This window comes from Heterodontus francisci, chromosome 38 (genome assembly GCF_036365525.1).
Source record: "Heterodontus francisci isolate sHetFra1 chromosome 38, sHetFra1.hap1, whole genome shotgun sequence".
NCBI classification, from domain to species: domain Eukaryota; kingdom Metazoa; phylum Chordata; class Chondrichthyes; order Heterodontiformes; family Heterodontidae; genus Heterodontus; species Heterodontus francisci.
In genome coordinates, this window is record NC_090408.1 from 27,073,428 (window position 1) to 27,092,841 (window position 19,414).

The window sequence follows — 19,414 nt, forward strand, 5'->3', positions numbered from 1 at the left end:
GAAAAAAAGAGAGCGACCTACAAGTCTGCCTCCAAGAAAGTGCTGAGCCAAGTGGGCCAGCCACAAAGTGCACTTTGACCAGCCTAAGACTTCAAGAATACAACTTCAGCCAGAAGATCACCAAATCATCCAACCTCACAGACTGTGTATTTAATTTCCATTTATTCTGGACTCTAATCCAACCACAGAATCTACTTTTCACTCTGTAATCTACTTGTGTGTGAGATTCTCATGTAAATGTGTGCGTGAATGTGCAGCGTATTTTAATTTTTTTTTAGACCTGGTTTAGATTGCAAAGTATAATAAACTCACTTCTTTCTTGTTTAAACTCAAGAAAACCTGTAGGATTGATTCTTTCACAACCACATTAAAGGTAAAGGTAAAACACTCACCGAGGTGGTAAGCATAATCACTGTTAAAAAGGATGCGGCCAAATAAGAGGAAGGGCAAGAGGGGAGCCTGTGACCACCTCCTCACCTGGCCGTAACAACTACCAAAAGAAGCCTAAGAGGGCAAGTCACCTGAAGTCAATATTGCATATCTTAGTGACCAGTCACTAGTTAACATTTCTGCACATGTACCAGGTCAAAAAGTCAGTGCTATCAAAACTCTGATAATTAATCCACATCTTTATTGTTCTCGAGATACTATTTTATTCTGGACATAAACACAATATTTTACCAAGTGAAATCAGACTACCTGACATGACTGGTGGAGTTGGCGTAATATTTTCTGTAGTTTCCCAAACTCTTCTCTTTCCAAATAGAGTTTGCCAAGCTGGAAACAAACACATTATATTCAAATCGGATATCACAAACAGTCGCTAGGCCCAGGGTATTAAACCGATTGGGGTTCAGAATGACACACAGGCTTGAATTTTACTAGTGTGTTGCAAATCATGGCAGTGCGCTTTGATCTCAGTGGTCCGCCCGCGCAGAGCGGTCGTCGTTGAGCCCCTGCAATATTTCTCGCAAGAGCTCATTTAAGTGGAGGGGGTGGAGCAGCTACCGCCGATGACATAGATTGCCACCACGCAGACACTGACGCCAGTTTTAAAGAAAGGGTTTCAAGCCCTTAGAAGACATTTGAATTTTTAAAAGCACAGTGTTTAACATTGTCATTAAAATATTAAATAAAAGCTGAAGGCCCTTTCCCACCCCCCTCCCCCAATGTTTGTTTTAGGGCCCATCACTCCAAAATTAACTTTATTCCCAACCTGCACTTCGCCCCCTGCAACGCGTTACTTTTGCCCTTCAACCCCTTGCCACCACCCCCACAGCCAATACAAAGTGTTTTCCCCGCTCCCCCCCCAATCCCACCTTGATAATTTCACTCCTCCCCCCCTCCCCACCAGTGTCTCACTTCCGAACGCCGAACAGAGTTCCAAAGCCACTGGAGACCCCGCTGGCGGCCGGAATATCGGCATGGGACGGCCGCCGGGACAAGGCAAGTTGATCTGCATTAATTTCAATTCATTTTAATATTAAAATGAAGGCCCCGCTGCTGCTGGTAAAATGTGGCAGGCCTTCATGGCGCAGGGGCTGTGGCAAGCCTCCCCTGGAAGAATTTTCCAGGCACCCCCCCCCAACCCCCGACTTCAGAGGGCTAGTAAAATTCAGCCCATAGAATTTTGACTATAACAGGAAGAGTGTAATTACCTTTGTGTTTGTCTTAAACCATAACCGATCATTCTTTGCATCTTTTAAAGCTTCAAGGGTAGTTTCGTAAAATTCTTGCAACAAATCCATCTGAAAAAGAAATGTTAAAAGAATTGCATTCCCCCCAACAATTGCACTGCATATTGTTTTTTAAGCATGGACCATGATCCAAATTAAAAGTGGGAGAGTTCAGATTTGGATCATGAGCTGAAATGCCAATGTTTGTAGCTGTAAGCACGGACCAATTGTTCACATTGGGTCTGTAAAAAGTGAGAAAAGGCCATTTCTTCATCAAACCCATTCAATCTTGTCCACTGGTGCTGCAGCTAGCTCTCACTTGTTGCTATGCTCAGATTCCCTCAGTCTTAAAACCACATCATCTATCACCATGTTGCCCAAGATTTAACCTTACACCCATTAATAGCCTTCAGTGAAGAATCTATTGTCATTCTTAAATTTAAAAAAAAATCCTACACTTAATGACAGCTTATTGTGCACTAGAAAAAGTTCCTCTCATCTGGAAAGAGCGCTAAAATCAATTGTTAAATTTTTAAAACCAATTTTTTATTAACTTCTGATTTTAAAAATTATAGACAGCGTCTACAGCAGTACAAAAATGTTTGTGGCCATTTTCAGACTGACTCAGTGACAAAATATTCAATTCCTAAGGCATTTTGTAAGGATCTACTGTTTACTCGAACATATATTGCATCATGAGAATATGATGTGCAATGCTAGAGGCAGAAAACACGTATTGTTGCATTTCAATTTACATAATCTGTTCCCATCAATAAGCACTACACACTATCCCCATGGAACTTACTGTCGAGTTTAATTTATGTGTTGACCATTCAGACAATTATCTTGCCTTTCTGATGGCAGGAAAAGTATGAAACTTCCTTTCCCCCACCATTTCTACACACAGAACACAAAGGGACTAGGTATAAAAACAAGAAATGCTGGAACCACTCAGCAGGTCTGGCAGCATCTGTGGAAAGAGAAGCAGAGTTAACATTTCGGGTCAGTGACCCTTCTTCGGAACTGACAAATATTAGAAAAGTCACAGGTTATAAGCAAGTGAGGTGGGGGTGGGGCAAGAGATAACAAAGGAGAAGGTGTAGATTGGACAAGGCCACATAGCTGACCGAAAGGTCATGGAGCAAAGGCAAACAATGTGTTAATGGTGTGTTGAAAGACAAAGCATTAGTACAGAAAAGGTGTTAACGGACTGAATATTGAACAGAAGCAAGTGCAAACATGAAAAAAAAGTGGGTAAGCAAACTGAACAAACTAAGATGAAATGAAATAAATGCAAAAAAAGGTTGTAAAAAATGTAAAAAAGAAAAAATAACTAAAAATGAAAGTAAAATGGGGGGCTGTCATGCTCTGAAATTATTGAACTCAATGTTCAGTCCGGCAGGCTGTAGTGTGCCTAATCGGTAGATGAGATGCTGTTCCTTGAGCTTGCATTGATGTTCACTGGAACACTGCAGCAATCCCAGGACAGAGATGTGAGCATGACAGCAGAGGGGAGTGTTGAAATGGCAAGCAACCGGAAGCTCAGGGTCCTGCTTGCGGACTGAGCTACACCTCCTTTGTTATCTCTTGCCCCACCCCCACCTCACTTGCTTATAACCTGTGACATTTTTAATATTTGTCAGTTCCGAAGAAGGGTCACTGACCCGAAACGTTAACTCTGCTTCTCTTTCCACAGATGCTGCCAGACCTGCTGAGTGGTTCCAGCATTTCTTGTTTTTATTTCAGATTTCCAGCATCTGCAGTATTTTGCTTTTATACAAAGGGACTAGGTGTCTGAATCATTAAGTGGTTTACATGGCTACACAAATCTTGGGAATTATGAAGGATTTACATAATCTTGAAACTGAAAAGTTCAATTGTGCTTACTCACTTGCTATTTCCACAAGTCCCAGATGTCTGCACCTATACACACAATGAGGCCAACTAAATGATTGATTGAAGATTAAAGTAGCTCTGATTTTACTTCACCCCTCCACCATCAGTAAGAAAAAGCAAACAGCAAGCACTGAAGTTAGATTCTGGTCCATATCTTTGTCTCCTAACATTATGCAAATCTTTTTCTGACCTTTGATTCAGCTTCCCCGCCAAAGCAAGCTTTCAGGTCCGTTTCTGCGATTCCCCCGCTGCTACCCTGCCTCTTCATCGACTTCTGCTGCTTGACCAAGGTAGATGTAACAGGTTCCGGAGAGGGCAGGTGAGGGAGAAAAAAAAAGGGAAGGGGTAGGAGGAGATAGAAATAAAAATGTGAAAAGGACAGAAAGATGTTAAAATGGGAAGAAAAAGTAATGTGACAAAAAGAGAAAAAGTTAAAGAAAGTAGGTTCAGAAAAGGGGAACATCACAAAAAACACAAGTTCAGAAATAAAAATGAAAAGTAAATAAAGCATAAAAAGTAGGCAAAACAAAACTGAAAGAAATAATAAGATTGGAAAAGTATTTTAAAGTCTCCTAAAATACTTCCCTTCACTATACTCTCCCTCCTATTCTTGTTTAGGAGAGAGAATGTATGAATGCTTCTGACATGTGATGAGAAATTATCAGTACTCTTGTCACAGCAAATTATGGCACTTGTAGCTTTTAGTGGGCAAGAATGCGGAAGCAAATGGAATAGTAGTGAACATGTATGCTTTCAAGGCCAGCAATGTCAAATAATCTCACAATCAATAGAATATAAATGTAGGTTAAAAGCTCTCTATTCTGACTCGACAATGAATGCCAAATGAAACCAGAGTAGCATTTCCTTGTCCTACATCATTGTAACCTGCTGTTAAACGTGAGTGGTGTACCAAGGAAAAGAACAGAATGTAGTGGGGGATATTCTGCAGTGAATAGAAGATGTGACTAAGGACATACTGAGGAACGTTGTGGATAAGCAATTATTTTGTTTTCCCACTGGCTATATAAAAAGCTCTGTTTTCAATTCCTTTTGAGTCACCATGAAGAGTAAATTTTCAAAAGACAGGCACCCAGCCCCTCACAGGTGTTCTGATATCTGGGGCCTCAAATACTGCCCATTAATATCGATGGTTAAAATAACTCAACTTACATTAATTTATTTTCAGAAAGAGGGAAGGGGTACTGAACTAGCAGAGTATTAACATTTTTAATTTTACTGTTACAGATCATTTGTACTGGGCTGTGTTATATTCATAATTTTGCCATGTAACTTAACTGATCTACTGTTTATGAAATATTAATAAATTTGATTTATTTACTAATCCAGCATCTATCACGGTTTCCATACTTTTTGTCTGTTTAGTTTCACAATGTATAGAAGAACACCAAGAAACCTTTTGCAAAATGACTGATCATGAGCTGGTGCGCTGTTTTGGAGATCTGAATTCTACTCATCTAGATTCAGTGGTAGGAAATGCAGCTTGAAGTAAGGAGGTGCGTCGGTTTAAGTCCCGCTCTAGGATTTGAGCAGATATTCCAGGTTGAAATTTCAGTGCAGTTTTGTGGGAGGTGGTGTTTTCTGATGAGACATTTAAAAGAGGCCCCATCTGTCCTTCCAGATCCCAGAGCACTATTCGAAGAACCGCAGAGGAGTTCTCCTGGTGTTCTGGCCAATATTTATCCCTCTATTAGCATCACTGTATTTCATTTCTGTTTGTGGGACCTTGCTGTAAGAAATTGGCTACTGCATTACACTACATTACTACAGTGACTACACTTCAAAATTTCTTAATTGACTGCAAAGCACTGTGAAAGACACTATATAAATGCAAGTTCTTTCTTTTCCTTATATAAAATTTGCCTGTTACATAGTGCATTACTTCTGTGGCATAATGGATTGCAAAAATGGAAATGCACCTCAAACTCATTACTGTCAGGATCCTTGAAATTACCATCTTCCAAGAAGTTAGTTTTGCTCTTTTGACCTTTAAGTGATAAGTATCATAGAAAAAGGACAAGTTTCAAAAAGCACTAGAACATTTATCATAGTGAAGAATTAAGTTTTAAAAGAGGCAGAAGATCACAGAAAAGTTGGCATTCCACTGACAAGCTGAAGTGCTTGATTATCCTAGATCCTCACATTTACCTTTACCACCGACAGAGTGCAGAAGAATAAAATAAACATAATTGGACACATATGAAGTTCACAAAAAGGAAAGCATACTAAAAGTAGGGACATATATGAACACTACATAAGTACATCTGATACATTTATGGTATTTTTATAATTTAAATTATCATTCGATTTTTAAAATGTGTGAAAATTGAATTTATATTCCTTGTCCTGTGACGATGGTAACTCATGCTCGCATACAGTTCCCCAGGCGGCAACAGTCATCCAGAACTTCACCCAAATAGCTTCTCTTTATGAGAACTGAGAAGGTAAACATTGGCAGGCTGTCAACAGTGAAAAACATCACAGCTGACCCTGACTAGACACGCACATCTTACAGCAGGCATCACTGGATGGCAATCAGGACCTGAAATCCAGAAATAAAATTCCTGACTCCATTCTTCTTGTTATGAAAATAAACTCAATCCCTTTAGTTATCTACTTATACTCAAGCATTCCTAAATTAAATCCAAAAATTTAATTCTTAAATTAGGATTAAACAGAGAAAAATCGAGAGGAAAACATAGTCACTTTCCATATTTGCAGAGAAGACACTTCATCTTCACTCTATCTTGATGGTTGATGGCGAACAAAGTTCCACGGGGGAGAAAATAAGTCAACTAATTTAGACATATACTTTTGAGTCAGGTGCAAGTGTTATTTTCTGATTAAAACCAAAGTTTTCTGATTACAAAATTTATTTTTGACTTGGAAAAATTATGTATTTGCTCGTATCTGATTTCACTATTTTTCCTAAATTTAGGAAAAATTACACAATGTAACAAAATAAAAGTTTTTGTAATGCATGTTATTGTTAGGTGGTGCAGAGGTCAAAATTTTATGTGAAGTATAATAATATTAGGGGGATGAAACAAGTCCATTCTACATCTTTGCATTTGCAAGTGCACAATACCATTCTCAAATAAACTGTTCTGTTGGGTTGCTTGTCTGACATCCAGCCTTGGTTGAGGCTCAAATGCCTTCAACTAAACACCGCTAAGACAGGAACTATCGTCTTTAGCAACTGCTTCAAACTCAATAAGCTTGCCACCAATTCCATCCACCTTCCCCCAGCCACCATCTCAGGCTAAATAACACTGTTCACAATCCTGGACCCGAATTTTCCATTCATTAGAAACAGCACTTACGCCCACCTCTGCATCAGCCCATCTGTTGCTGAAACTCTCATCCATACTTTTCTTAGCTCTGGTCTTGACTATTTTGATGCTCTCCTGGCTAGCCTCTCATCCTTCATCACATCAGCACATCCAAAACTTTACTCTGTGTACCCTATTCCGGACCAAGTCCCACTCAATTACTCTTGTACTTGCTGATCTCCATTGTCTCCCAGCTCTGAAAGCCTCCAATTTAAAATTCTCACCTTTGTGTTTAAATCCCTCACGGCCTGTCCCTTCCAATGTCTGTAATCTTCTCCAGTCCGACATTGAGAATCCTGCACTTCCTCCAAATCTAGCCTCTTGTGCATTACTGACTCCTTTCAAACAAACACTGGTTACCATACCTTCAACCATCTGTGCACTAAACTCTCCTCTCCATTTCCCTCTCCTTCTTTAAGACACACCTATTTGTAAAACTTTTACTAACTCTTCCTAATATAGCTTTCTTTGGCTTGGTGATTTCTTTTTGTTTGATTTTGCTTTTGTGAAGTGCCTTGGGATATTTTTTCTAGATCAAAGGTGCGTTTAGCTGCAAGCTGTTGAATTCTGGGTTTAATTCCTTTATTTGGTAGTTTAGATTGTGTTAATGATATATGGTGAATCCTGCAAGTTTGTTCGCCTTATCTCAAATAACTTCACATTATGGCCATTCTCAGTTTCTCATTGTCTAGTTATACTGAGTGATCCACAATTGACTTCCAGTCTTACAGACCCAATGTAAAAAGACGGTGAGTGCATTTGTGAATGTTTAAATTTTCATTCATTGCTTGAAAAGAGAATGGATTTAATTTTTAAGCAGCATCATATTTCAATTGTCGATTTTTCACAATTTCTCCCCCCTCCACAATTGTGGCAGAGCATGACTTCAATGAACTGTTATGAAATAGTAAATTAAATGTCACTACCCAATAGCAAATAGCAAAATTCCAGCAGATTAATTTTAAATGCATACCTGTTTAGAAGTGGATATATAATCAAGGATGGAGTTGATGGATTTTTCTGAATAATTCCTTGTGACTGCACTTCGGATGTATGTTAGCAGCTGCTTATATCTGTTCATCATTTCTGGATAGTTACCCTGTGGGACAAGCCTCAATTATCTTCCATTTGTGGCTTTTGTTGAATATTACTTTATACATCGAAATTATATGTAGTTTTTCAGTGTTCAGCAGTCAAACACATACAAGAAAATAAGTCATCTAAAGAACAATATTAACCTCAAAGGCTTGAGATTTTTTTTAAAAAAAACAAATGATAATTTAGTGATTGCATTGATTATTATTTTACCACCTTGATATTCAAAAAGAAATTATTCTGTTTGTAAATATATATACAATCACTATGATTACAATGAGTTTCTATTAAAGTTCTTTTAACATTACAAACTATGGGTGTTCTTACCAACTTAAAGTTGATTTTAATCATCTGTTTGAGTGCTTTAAATCCCCATTCTCCCTTTTCACCTTCCAGTTCCAATACCTGTGGGGAAAAAAGTTTTAAGTATTGCTATTTCAAACATTTGTCAAAGATAGCCATTTATTCCTTAAATTGTTATTCCTCGAGTCTTACAGTTCAAAATTACTTGAACCAGAAAAAATATCAGGTGTTTAAACGTATTTTTTTATGAAGCGATTTGTATCAGAGCTGTTTTCATCTCAAAAAAATGCAGAGCTCAAGGTTCAAAATGTTTAGTAGTAGCCTGCACACTGAAGTACAGGATTTGTAGCATGCAGTCATGGTGAACTAAGTGTTTACTTGTACAAAATGTTGAACATGCTATTTTATCTGTAACCTCTTTTCAGTGGGACTATGGGTTACATTATAGGTTTAGCTTTCTGTACTGATGCTGAACTGTTGTAATGTAAATCAAGCTTCATGGCCTGAACTGAAGTTGAAGTAAAGCAGTGAGACACACCCTCCACTTTTCTCCAGTTTTAGGTCAAACCCCAAGTCCAGATTCCAGCTGATTTTACACTATAACTGCTTAGCACCAACACAACACTTTTTCGTGTAAATGTATCTTATCATACCATGTCTCAACCTTGTCAATGATACATCCTAGACAACACTGCTGTTAACAGTGATTATTTTCCAATGAAAGATGAACATTTGGATATACCTCCTAAGCTAGGCAGATCTGGATAATGATTTGTGGGAATTTTGGCAAGCACTTGACTTTTACACTCCCATTTGTAATAAAGTGCAGTTTTAATAATTTGAAACAAACTACGTTTTAAGATGAAAAAGGTATTAAATCGAAGAAGGCAGCATTTCCTGTGCATGCAGACAAACATCAGCATAATCGGGAGGTTTATTTGAATTATCTATTCATTCACAGTAATATGATACCACAAAAGAACAAAGACATTTAAGAAAAAACGAAGTTATGAAATAACTTTTCTACACTTTTAATTGTACAAATTATACCACCCCAACCAGCCACAACACATTTACCACTGCTGGGGAGTCAAGCAAGCAGCTTGTCAGTTGAAATGCATCAAAGGGTTTGAAAACTTGAACACGAAGTAAGAGCTCCATCCAGAGCCATTTAAATCCAATTAGCTATTGTTTGACTTAACAATCTATAACAATGCATTTGAAAAAATTGCTGATGACAAGTAAAAATTCTCAATAAGATGAGTCTCATGAATGTTATGGAAGAGGGCAGGATTTAAGAAATCGTCAACAGAAGAAACTGCGATTCCATATCTTCATAAAAAAAACTTTCACTTGGTGATTTGTGAATAAAACTCTTTGATCCAAAGAGGATTAGAAACTAGTCTGAAAGACTAGCACCAGGCTAATATTCTGCACAAGAACAAGTTTCCTTGAATTAGACCACAACCAAATCTAGAACAAAGTTCAAACCAAATTTGAAGCTGGGTGATCATAAATTAAAAACCACAAATCTAGCCAAATTAACAAAAACAACAGCGAGGAAACAAGCAAACAAGGATAAGATGATAATCCTACTTAAATTACTAGATAATGGCTTGGATTTTGTGGTCAGCAGTGAATTCCCCTACTCCAACATGACTTTGAATCTGGTGCCACTTATAGGGGATCTGTGGCATCCAACAACAGTGAAGTCATCAAGCAGGGTGATCAGCCAATCAGACTGAAGAATTCTCACAGACACCAAAACAGAAAGTAAAAATCATGGATTATACTTTACTTTTTAATCATTTTACAGTAAGCAAAATAAAGATTGGGATAGTCACATGGGATTAAGGTAGAAGCTGAAATATCAAACATAAAAAACAAAAATTAAAGAATTAATTTTAATTGTTATTGTAAGGGAATGGAAAATTCATTTTTCAGGGCCAGAGAGGTTGTTCAGCAGTAATTATGATTTAGCATGCTGTTAAAAGCTGTCACACCTCATTCAATATTATTCATTCATGGGATGCGAGCATTGCTGGCAAGGCCAGCGTTTATTGCCCATCCCTAATTACCCTTGAGAAGGTCAAAGTGGGTAAAAGGTTGAAGTTCACATTGCTGGGTTGATTGCATCTGCAAAGACTGTGGAGGACCAGGGTATCAGTAAAAGCAATTTCTTGATTTCTGCATTTAACTGTGCCATGCGCGGATGCCAGAGGTTGCTGTCAGTTTTACCCAGCACTAACGGCAAGCGCTAACAGTTTGACTATTACAACCACAAATTCCGGACCAATATTTTGGACTGTGTTGTTGCCACCCGTTTTTTGTTAATTGGCATGAACCTGTTAAAATGTGTAAATTAAGAGTAGCAAAATATACATTTAGACTGATCCATTTCTCACTCCCTGCTCATATTTTGTTTCATAATGCTCCTATAAAGCACCTTGGGACTTTTTTTTTTACATTAAAAGTGTTATATAAATATAAGTTCTTGTTGCTGCTGTATTACTGCTCTCCAAAATGAGGCCAAAGTAGAAACTAACTCCAATTTCCACATATTTGACTGTATGATTCTTGGAGGAAAGCATCTAGTGAGGGAATCTCAAAGATATACTAAACACCACCAAATCGGGGAAGGAGATATGACTATCACGACAAGGATTGTGAAAGATTACAGGAGGACATGGATAGATAAGCAGAATGGCAGATTGGTGATTGATGCAGTTTCCCTCAGATTCCCTCAATAGGTACATAAAATAGCCACCCTCAGGTCAGATTTAAAAAAAAACTATTTATGAAAGATGCTCTTCTTTTCATATCATAACATGTATTCCAATAGATGAAATGTAATATAGAACCTTCTGGAAGCTGCTCAGTGCTGCTTTAGGATCATCTTCCTTCAACGCTTTGGAATTGTAGTACTGATTTTCCAAATCCACATTCGGCTCAGAGTTACTGTCTTCAGAATATTCCTGTTGGTTAAAACAAAAAACATTAATCCATAAAATTTAATCGAGTCACAGCCGTTGTGAAATAATCACTCACTCACTAATGGTCCTATATGTTTAGTGCTATACTCAAAAGTGCCCTACTGCAAAATGCAAAGTTATCATATATTTTTTCTGAGTATATGTACAAATTGCCGGTGCAAGTTGACTTCAAGGGTTCTAACGAGAAACAGGCATTGAATTGATGACACTAGCAGCTGAGAAAACAAGACGACAGAATCGCCCTGGATTAATGATTATATCTTTACTGATAATTCAGCTTCCTCACATTACCCACCCATTAAATTCCTTCTAGGTGATTGACAGCTGTGATCCCCACTGTTTATGTCATCAAATGAAAAATCAATCCAGATCAAAAAGCCCATTTAAAAACAGCAGTTAGTAGTGGGGGAGTTGGTCTAATTGGATTTTTCCTTAAAATGTGCAATGCAGACTTGATGGGCCAAATGGTCTCTTTCTACTATTCTATGATTCTACCAAAACAGAACTGCCTGGTTAACAGGTTTGCCTTTTAAAATGATCCCAGGTGATACATTTTCCTAAATATTGTAAACAAATGCTTCAGTAATTGTTCCTCACACCATTCAGAACACATAAATTAGTTTTGAACATAAAGACATGCCACACAACTAGAAATAGTTACCAACATTGTCACAGATTTTAGTAGAACTTAATAGTGGATGTATGAATTTTTTGTTCCATAGCTACCTGAATTGTGAAAATCATCCAATTACAGATTGTGTCCTTCTAAACTTGCTCTGTGTTTGGAGAGCATTTTGAGCTATGTAACACTCGGATGGAATATTAATGGTTATATGCCTGTCATTGTGGCTGTAGTGATGGAAGCAATTCAAGAAGGTTAACTAACAATTTTGCACAATCCTTAGTTCAACACATTTTTCCTAAAGCCTAATTACAATACTGGCTGGAGTTCAACTATATTCAGACCCACATTATTTTTATCTAGGACAAATAAAAAGAGATGGACTGAATCCTGACAACCAATATAATTCCTAAAACTGTTTCAAAGATCAATACTATGACTTCATTTAAACCAAAATTATGTCCATTCATTGTTAGGGGTAAGTGCTTTTTAACAGTGTGCAGTTAATTTTATTTGCAAAAGAATACCACACACTTACATACTTAAATATACAATTTACACATATACACAAACAAAAATTTACATAAATATAACCAAACATTTAACACTATATAAAGGGCAGAAATCTAGTTTCATTCCAACATTATCAATAGTAATTCGTAATTGTGACATTCATCAAGTGAATAATTGTATCAGTGTTCAGAGATTATTGCATTGCTTTAACAAACTATATTAAGTCAAATTATGAAGCTCTAAAACATCTCAATCTCGATTTTCGTACTAGGAACTACATAACTGGAAAAAAATATTACTTTCGGTAAATCTTTAATAGAGCTTGTGTAACAGATACAAAAGGATGACCTGTAAATGTTGGGTCTCGAGAGAGAATAGGCCCGATTTGTTTCGGCTTGACCCAGTGAACTAGGCCCACATCGCCAGATTACCATATATCTTGGATTTATCATCTAAAATACAAGCCGGAATGTAACTTTAAAATAAAAACGATTAATAAAACAAGTGGGGCTTCAGCCTGTACTAAAATCCAGACTACTAAGGCTGGGGAGCTAGAGATCGGTCATTCAGAGCAGCCAATGCCTCTGCTCCAAGAGGGAGACTCCGGCCTAAACCAAACAGAAAGCCAATAGACACAGCCACTAGAGCCTAGTGGAGAAAAGCAATTGTAAAACAAAAAGGCCAATTCCCTCTGAGAAATCGCGACATTAAAACCCATACCAAGTCATAGTCTTCCTCATCATCGCACATAAAGTCATCCTCCATGTCAGACATCTTGGAAGTAGTTTTTTTTGTTGTGTGTAGTACGAGTCCCACAATTCCGCGCAGTTTCCAATTTAAGCGGGGCGGGGAAACGATTGCGTGTGACACACTCCCCGGCAACGGAGCGGGGAAACGACTGCGTGTGACACACTCCCCGGCAACGGAGCGGGGAAACGACTGCGTGTGACACACTCCCCGGCAACGGAGCGGGGAAACGACTGCGTGTGACACACTCCCCGGCAACGGAGCGGGGAAACGACTGCGTGTGACACACTCCCCGGCAACGGAGCGGCCGGGGAAGTTATTGGGTGTGACAGGCTCCCCGGCAACGGAGCGGGCGGGGAAGTTATTGGGTGTGATAGTTAAGGGTGCAAAGGTATCGATTGGGAAGCAAATGCTGCGAATGGGACATAATCTGCTCGCTGAACTTATCACTTTGTGCAGTGGATGCGTTTGTTTCAAATGCACCCTCCCCTCTTATTTTTCCTATAGAGAGTTAGCCGGCAATATCCCCACCCCCACGCGAATGGGCGCGGGTCATTCCGGAGATGTTGGCAGGATATCCGCGATGAGCGGAACTGGGAGTCTGGAGCAGGTACAGCCGCCGAATACTCGGTGTCTGGTTTGTTTCCAGTGCAAAGAGGCAGCTGACGATCTAGGGAAAGGGCATTTGCTGTTGAGGGAGAATGGCTGATAGCGAGTTCCCGCCTCAAGAGCTCGTCCAGGTGGCAGAAAGTGAAAGGTAGCAGGCATTGACTGCACTCTTTAACCCTAGTTTTACAGAGAGATGGTCGGTGTTCAGTAACAAATCCGGAGGTTACGCGATGGATTGATAACTTAAGTTCTTTTTAAACGGAGTCACGAGGTGGAGCTGTTTTTCACTTCCTTTTGCTAATCTGAAACTGGAGCCCAGAATAAAAGTATCAAACTGACCTCCATTGTTGAGCCTTTCATAAGATGCTGCCTACAATCTGAGACACCATTCCTTTATAGGACATGATCTGTTGCCGCTTTTAAATCGACAGTAACAAGTTGTTAAAGTTGTACAGAAAAATATTTTAAGCGGTCATGATCGGGTTAGTTTTGATAGGTTTGACTTCAAATAAAATAATCACTTGGGATTTATTTGATGTCCACAGACACCAACTGCTCTTAACCAGTCACTTAAATGCACCATAGTTTTCAATCGTTCATGGAGTTTTTCTTATGCGAAAATTGAAGTATTTCAAGTGAACGCGCATGACTTGTCACGGGACAAGCCAAATACATTCATACTGTTTACAGTTCTGTCACGGTTCTTCCTCATAGAAAACGTCATAATAAAAACAAGAAATGCTGGAACCACTCGGGTCTGGCAGCATCTGTGAAAAGAGAAGCAGAGTTAACGTTTCGGGTCAGTGACCCTTCATCGGAACTGACCCGAAACGTTAACTCTGCTTCTCTTTCCACAGATGCTGCCAGACCTGCTGAGTGGTTACAGCATTTCTTGTTTTTATTTCAGATTTCCAGCATCCGCAGTATTTTGCTTTTATATTAACAGAAAACGTCTGCAGGGCGGATGGGTACTCAAGTAATGCAGAGTAGTTAGTACAGTCTTCACGCTATTTGTTGTTTTGTCGTGTTGCATTGTTTGCTGTACGCAAAGATAACCAGATGATTGGTACGAACGAAAGATAGATTGGTTTTATTTGAGAACTCGGAGTGCTGCAGATATATTACAATTATGTTGGAGAGCCCAGGAGGCACATCTAGCTTTGGGGTTCAACACCTCACAATTGTCATGGTCACATGCTACGTGAGATCATTTCCCTTTGTGATAATCATGCCCACTCTCTGTACATGTTCTTAAAGCAACATAACAGCCAGTAAGCGGCTTGTCAGTAAATATACACGAATTTGGCTTGATCAAGAAGTATGTCCTCTTGGAAGTATATGGTCAGCCTTAATTCAAAATAATGCCTTGTTGAGAATGGATTTTCTTTAGAATAGCTGCTTCTCTTGCCTATTCAATGCACCTAGTTATTGTGCAAAAAAGGGAAGAATACAATCCATGAATGATACTACATTCACCTCCCATTTTGTATTGCACTTGTTTTAATGTGCTAATCCCTATCATGTTGGGGGAGAAAGTGAACTGAGCCAGCGAGTAGTATGTCAAACTTTAAAGAAGTTGTATAACAATTTGGTCAGTGTCGTGGATGACAATACTTCAAGTTCAAAGTTATCTAAATACAAGAAAATATAAATATTTAGTCCAAAAAACAATCAAATATAAATATTTACAATAACAAACTACACTTTTATTACTACGTCATTAAAGACATACAGTGGAAGTGAGCAACAGTGGTTTAGTTGACTGTCTTTTCACCTCTAGAACTCAACCCAGATTAAATATGTTCCTAAGCGAGGGGCCATGTTTGGGCCTGAATTTACTGAACTGCATCCAGGGCTGTTGCCATTATTATACTGCAGAAATTCTAGAAGATGATGCCATCATGCTATTATGTAAGCCACACCATATTTTGATGGAAGTTTTGTGTTGCTCCATAGATAGACCCTTGGTGAAAAAGTTGAACATCTTTGCCCCTGTTAAAAGCAATGGTGAGATAGCAATTAAATAAAAACACTCCGGTACGGATGTTGCTGGCAAAGCCAGTATTCGTTGCCCATCCATAGATGCCCTTGAGACGGCGGTAGTGAGTTGCCTTCTTGAACCGCAGCAGTCCATATGGTGCTTTTTGGTAGGGAGTTCCTTGATTTCGACCCAGCAAGGAAGGAACAGCAAAATATGTCCAAATTGGGATGGAATGTAGACTTGTCGGGTCATTTCGAGGTGATGGTGTCCCATGCGCTTTCTGCCCTTGTTTTTCTGGATGATGGACGTGCTGTTGCAGAAGCCTTGGCAAATTGCAGGAAGTGCATCCTGTAGAAAGTACACAATGCAGCCATGGTGTGGTGGTGGAGGAGAGTGTGGATGTTTTGAGGTCAGCGTGAGTGCTATTGCTTTGTTGCTGACTGCAAAATCGAGTCCATTTGATAAAGAATGAAGGACAGTTTTAAAAATATTTCTTGAACCTCATTATAAAAGTTGCATCGTTAAGAGGTAAGATTTTGCTGTTTGATATGCAGGTTAAAGATCAGCTCCCTCTGCCATATGCAACTGTAGTATGTGAGGAGAACCTATTTGTTTACCTGTAACAGGCAAGGTTTATTCTCCAGGAACCAATCAAAAACATCTCACTGCCTTTTAGCATATCTCTCTAAAATGTCTTTCCAAATCCTTTCACACCTCCCATGTCCTGCAGCCCCTTGAAAAGCAATGTCACAAGGTCCGCTAGTATGTTATAAACATTTGAGATGTATACCTTGCATTTCAAGTGTGGCACTTTTAATTAAAAAGTCTAAAGAAAGAGAAAGCTTGCAATTCACTGCTGTTTTTTTTTAAGACTTAAAAGAAGCTGCCAAACTATGAAGAAACATCCCCTGCAATTAACCTCTGGTTTGAGAATCTGCCTATTTATAGCAATTTGAAGTTGTCTTGTAACAGTAAATATGTAAATAATTAAAATTACAGCACAGGAACAGGCCATTCAGCCCAACCAGTCTATGCCAGTGTTTGTGCTCCATTAGCCTCCTCCCACCCTACTTCATCTTACCCTGCAAAATCTAGCTATGTTATTTGCCTCAACTACACCATGTGGTAGCAAGTTTCACATTCCTGTCACTTTCTGGGTAAATAAGTTTCTCCTGATTCCTTATTGGATTTATAATAAATCTTACCACTTGCCACAATTAAATAGGGTTCCTATTTGAGTGAGAAATTACCTTGGTATTTTTCATCTGATTTTCACATCCCCAGAACAACACAGTGTGAAAGTTTGCTGCTTCAAGGATTCTCTCAATAATTTAGCGTCTTCATCTTCTTGGAGGATGCAACAAAACTTGCAGCTACCCCATTCAGTTGTTCTAGTAAATGCAGAAACCAAAACTAATAACCTTTATAAGAGAAAAACATTGCAAAGTTCTTCATGGGTATAGGTTTACAAATGCTGGATGCTGGGCTAAAGGAGGAGAGGTGACCAGAATTAGTTCGTGGAGCATTCCTTTGATTACAAGCTTTGTGTTTGGCACCATCTATTTACTGTGGTTTTGGTTTTTACTATTTGCTTATTTCATATTGATTCTTTTTTAAAGTTTGAAAATCCTCTTAAAATTCAGGTAGTTGATTTACTATGTCCTGTGTAATTGCAGGAACCATTTACACTTTACATTTGGTTTTGTTTCTTCAGGCTTATGAAACTAAAAGAGGCATTTATAACTAAATATGGTGCGCCACCTGCATTTTATGCACGAGCTCCTGGACGAGTCAATTTAATTGGTATGTTATTGAATTTAGAATGTACTGCAGACTCTTTCCTAAAAAGTCATTTCTTTAATATTTATTTGCAGTAGGATTACCTTTAGCCAATTTTGCCACTTGTTTTAAATTAAAACTGTAAATTTCAACTTCTGTGTTACATAACAATACACCAGTTACTCCCCTCTTTACAGACTGTCAATTAAATTTGAGGGACAGTTTTGCTACAGCTAAGCTATCATTAACACCAGTATATAGTGTTGTAACTACTATAAAGGACTTGAGTAATGGTGAACAAGCAGTTGAAACAGTGGGTAGAACTAAAGAGCACTAAAGGATGCAAGTCTCTGGAGGGAGTTTTCTTCCTTCTGACGATAGTGATGTAATGGGCTCCAGACCTCATTGCAACCTTGGTCCAAATATGAACACAGACTGATTTCTAGGTGAGGTGAGTGACTGCCCTTGACATCAAGGTAACATTTGATTGAGTGTGGTAAAACTGAAATAAACGGGGATGACACAAAACATTCTTCAGTGGTTGGAGTCATCTAGCACAAAGGAAGATGCCTGTGGTTGTTGGAGGCAAGTCATCTCAGCCCCATGACATTTCTGCGGTAGTTCCTCAGGGTAGTGTCCTTGGCCCAACTATCTTCGGTTGCTTCAACGATCTATCCCTCCATTGTAATGTCAGAAGTGGAGCTGTTTGCTGATAGTTGCACAGTATTCAGTTCCATTCCGATTTCCTCAGATATTGAAGCAGCCCATGCCTGCAGCAAGATCTCGATAACATCCAATTTCGGCTGATAAGCGGCAAGTAACATTTGTGCCACACAAGTGTCAGGTAGTGACTATCTTCAAAAAGAGAGAACCTAATTACCTCCCTTGACATTCAATGGCATTACCAATGCCAGTATCTACCACCATCAACATCCTGGCAATCACCATTGGCCAGAAACTCAACTGGACCAGATACATAAATGCTGTGCATATGAGAGCACGTCAGAGGCTGGATAGTCTATGGTGACTGGATCACTTCCTGACTCCTCAAAGGCTGCATACTACCTACAGGGCACAGATCAGGAGTCTGATGGAGGTACTCTCCACTTGCTTTTACAGGTGCTGCTGCAAAAACACTTGGAAAGCTTGACGCCACTTCCTGCACTACTGGCTTATCATGGCTGCAGTACAGCTTGCAGCAACTTGCCCAGGTTTCTTCCCAAACCCATGACCCCCACCAACTAGAAGGAGTAGGGGAGCAGGTGTGTGGGAACAGCATCACCTCCAGGTTCCCCTCTGAGTCTCTCACAATCCTGACTTGGGTCATATATCATCATTCCTTCATCATCACTGTCAAGACAGCATTGTGGGAGCACCTTGAGCAGCGATTCATCACCACCTCAGGCAACTAGGGATTAAATGCCACCCTTGCCAGCAATGCCCACTTCCTAAGAATTAATTTAATAAAAGACCACAGGAAGGATCCTTGATCTGTGATAAGTTAATTAATTGTGATGGAGAATGTTATAATGATCTGCAGATCCTTGTGCAAGGAAGGTGGGAGCGAATTAGCTTGGGTTCCTGATCCATAACCGCTTCCAGAAGTCACATACTTTCTGGAAGTGAGTATGTGTGGAGGCTGAGTGATGACAGAATTGAGCTGCATTGTGTTTGTCCCCATCATTGAAGAATGATGCGAGTCATTGGGCTCATCCTTGAGTGAGATACTGGTGGACCTTAGTCCCAGTTGCTGTTTTCTGAGAGGAGGGATAAGGGGAAAAGATTAGCGAGCAAGAAAACAAGCGTGAAGAGACTGTACTATGATATTTTTAACCATGGAAAAAAAATAA

General features: G+C 39.2%; 2 protein-coding genes across 8 annotated transcripts in view; one reads left to right on the forward strand and one right to left on the reverse strand.

Annotated features, from left to right (window-relative positions):
* The window catches only part of cops2 (COP9 signalosome subunit 2), a 35,677-nt gene extending 22,298 nt beyond the window's left edge, over positions 1–13,379 (reverse strand). The window contains exons 1-7 of one of the 3 annotated variants that reach the window (XM_068017938.1): positions 13,169–13,379; positions 11,182–11,295; positions 8,345–8,422; positions 7,896–8,021; positions 3,763–3,852; positions 1,659–1,748; positions 700–777 (exon numbers count right to left, since the gene is read on the reverse strand). In XM_068017938.1, coding sequence (XP_067874039.1) covers positions 700–777; positions 1,659–1,748; positions 3,763–3,852; positions 7,896–8,021; positions 8,345–8,422; positions 11,182–11,295; positions 13,169–13,222 — 630 coding nt within the window. In that variant the 5' untranslated portion in view covers positions 13,223–13,379. The remainder of the gene's footprint in view (positions 1–699; positions 778–1,658; positions 1,749–3,762; positions 3,853–7,895; positions 8,022–8,344; positions 8,423–11,181; positions 11,296–13,168) is intronic. The other 2 variants (XM_068017939.1, XM_068017940.1) reach the window with 2 other exon arrangements.
* galk2 (galactokinase 2) overlaps positions 13,318–19,414 on the forward strand; it is a 149,166-nt gene continuing 143,069 nt past the window's right edge. For 2 of the 5 annotated variants that reach the window (XM_068017941.1, XM_068017946.1), the window contains exons 1-2: positions 13,597–13,952; positions 17,500–17,588. In XM_068017941.1, coding sequence (XP_067874042.1) covers positions 13,897–13,952; positions 17,500–17,588 — 145 coding nt within the window. In that variant the 5' untranslated portion in view covers positions 13,597–13,896. The other 3 variants (XM_068017943.1, XM_068017945.1, XM_068017944.1) reach the window with 3 other exon arrangements.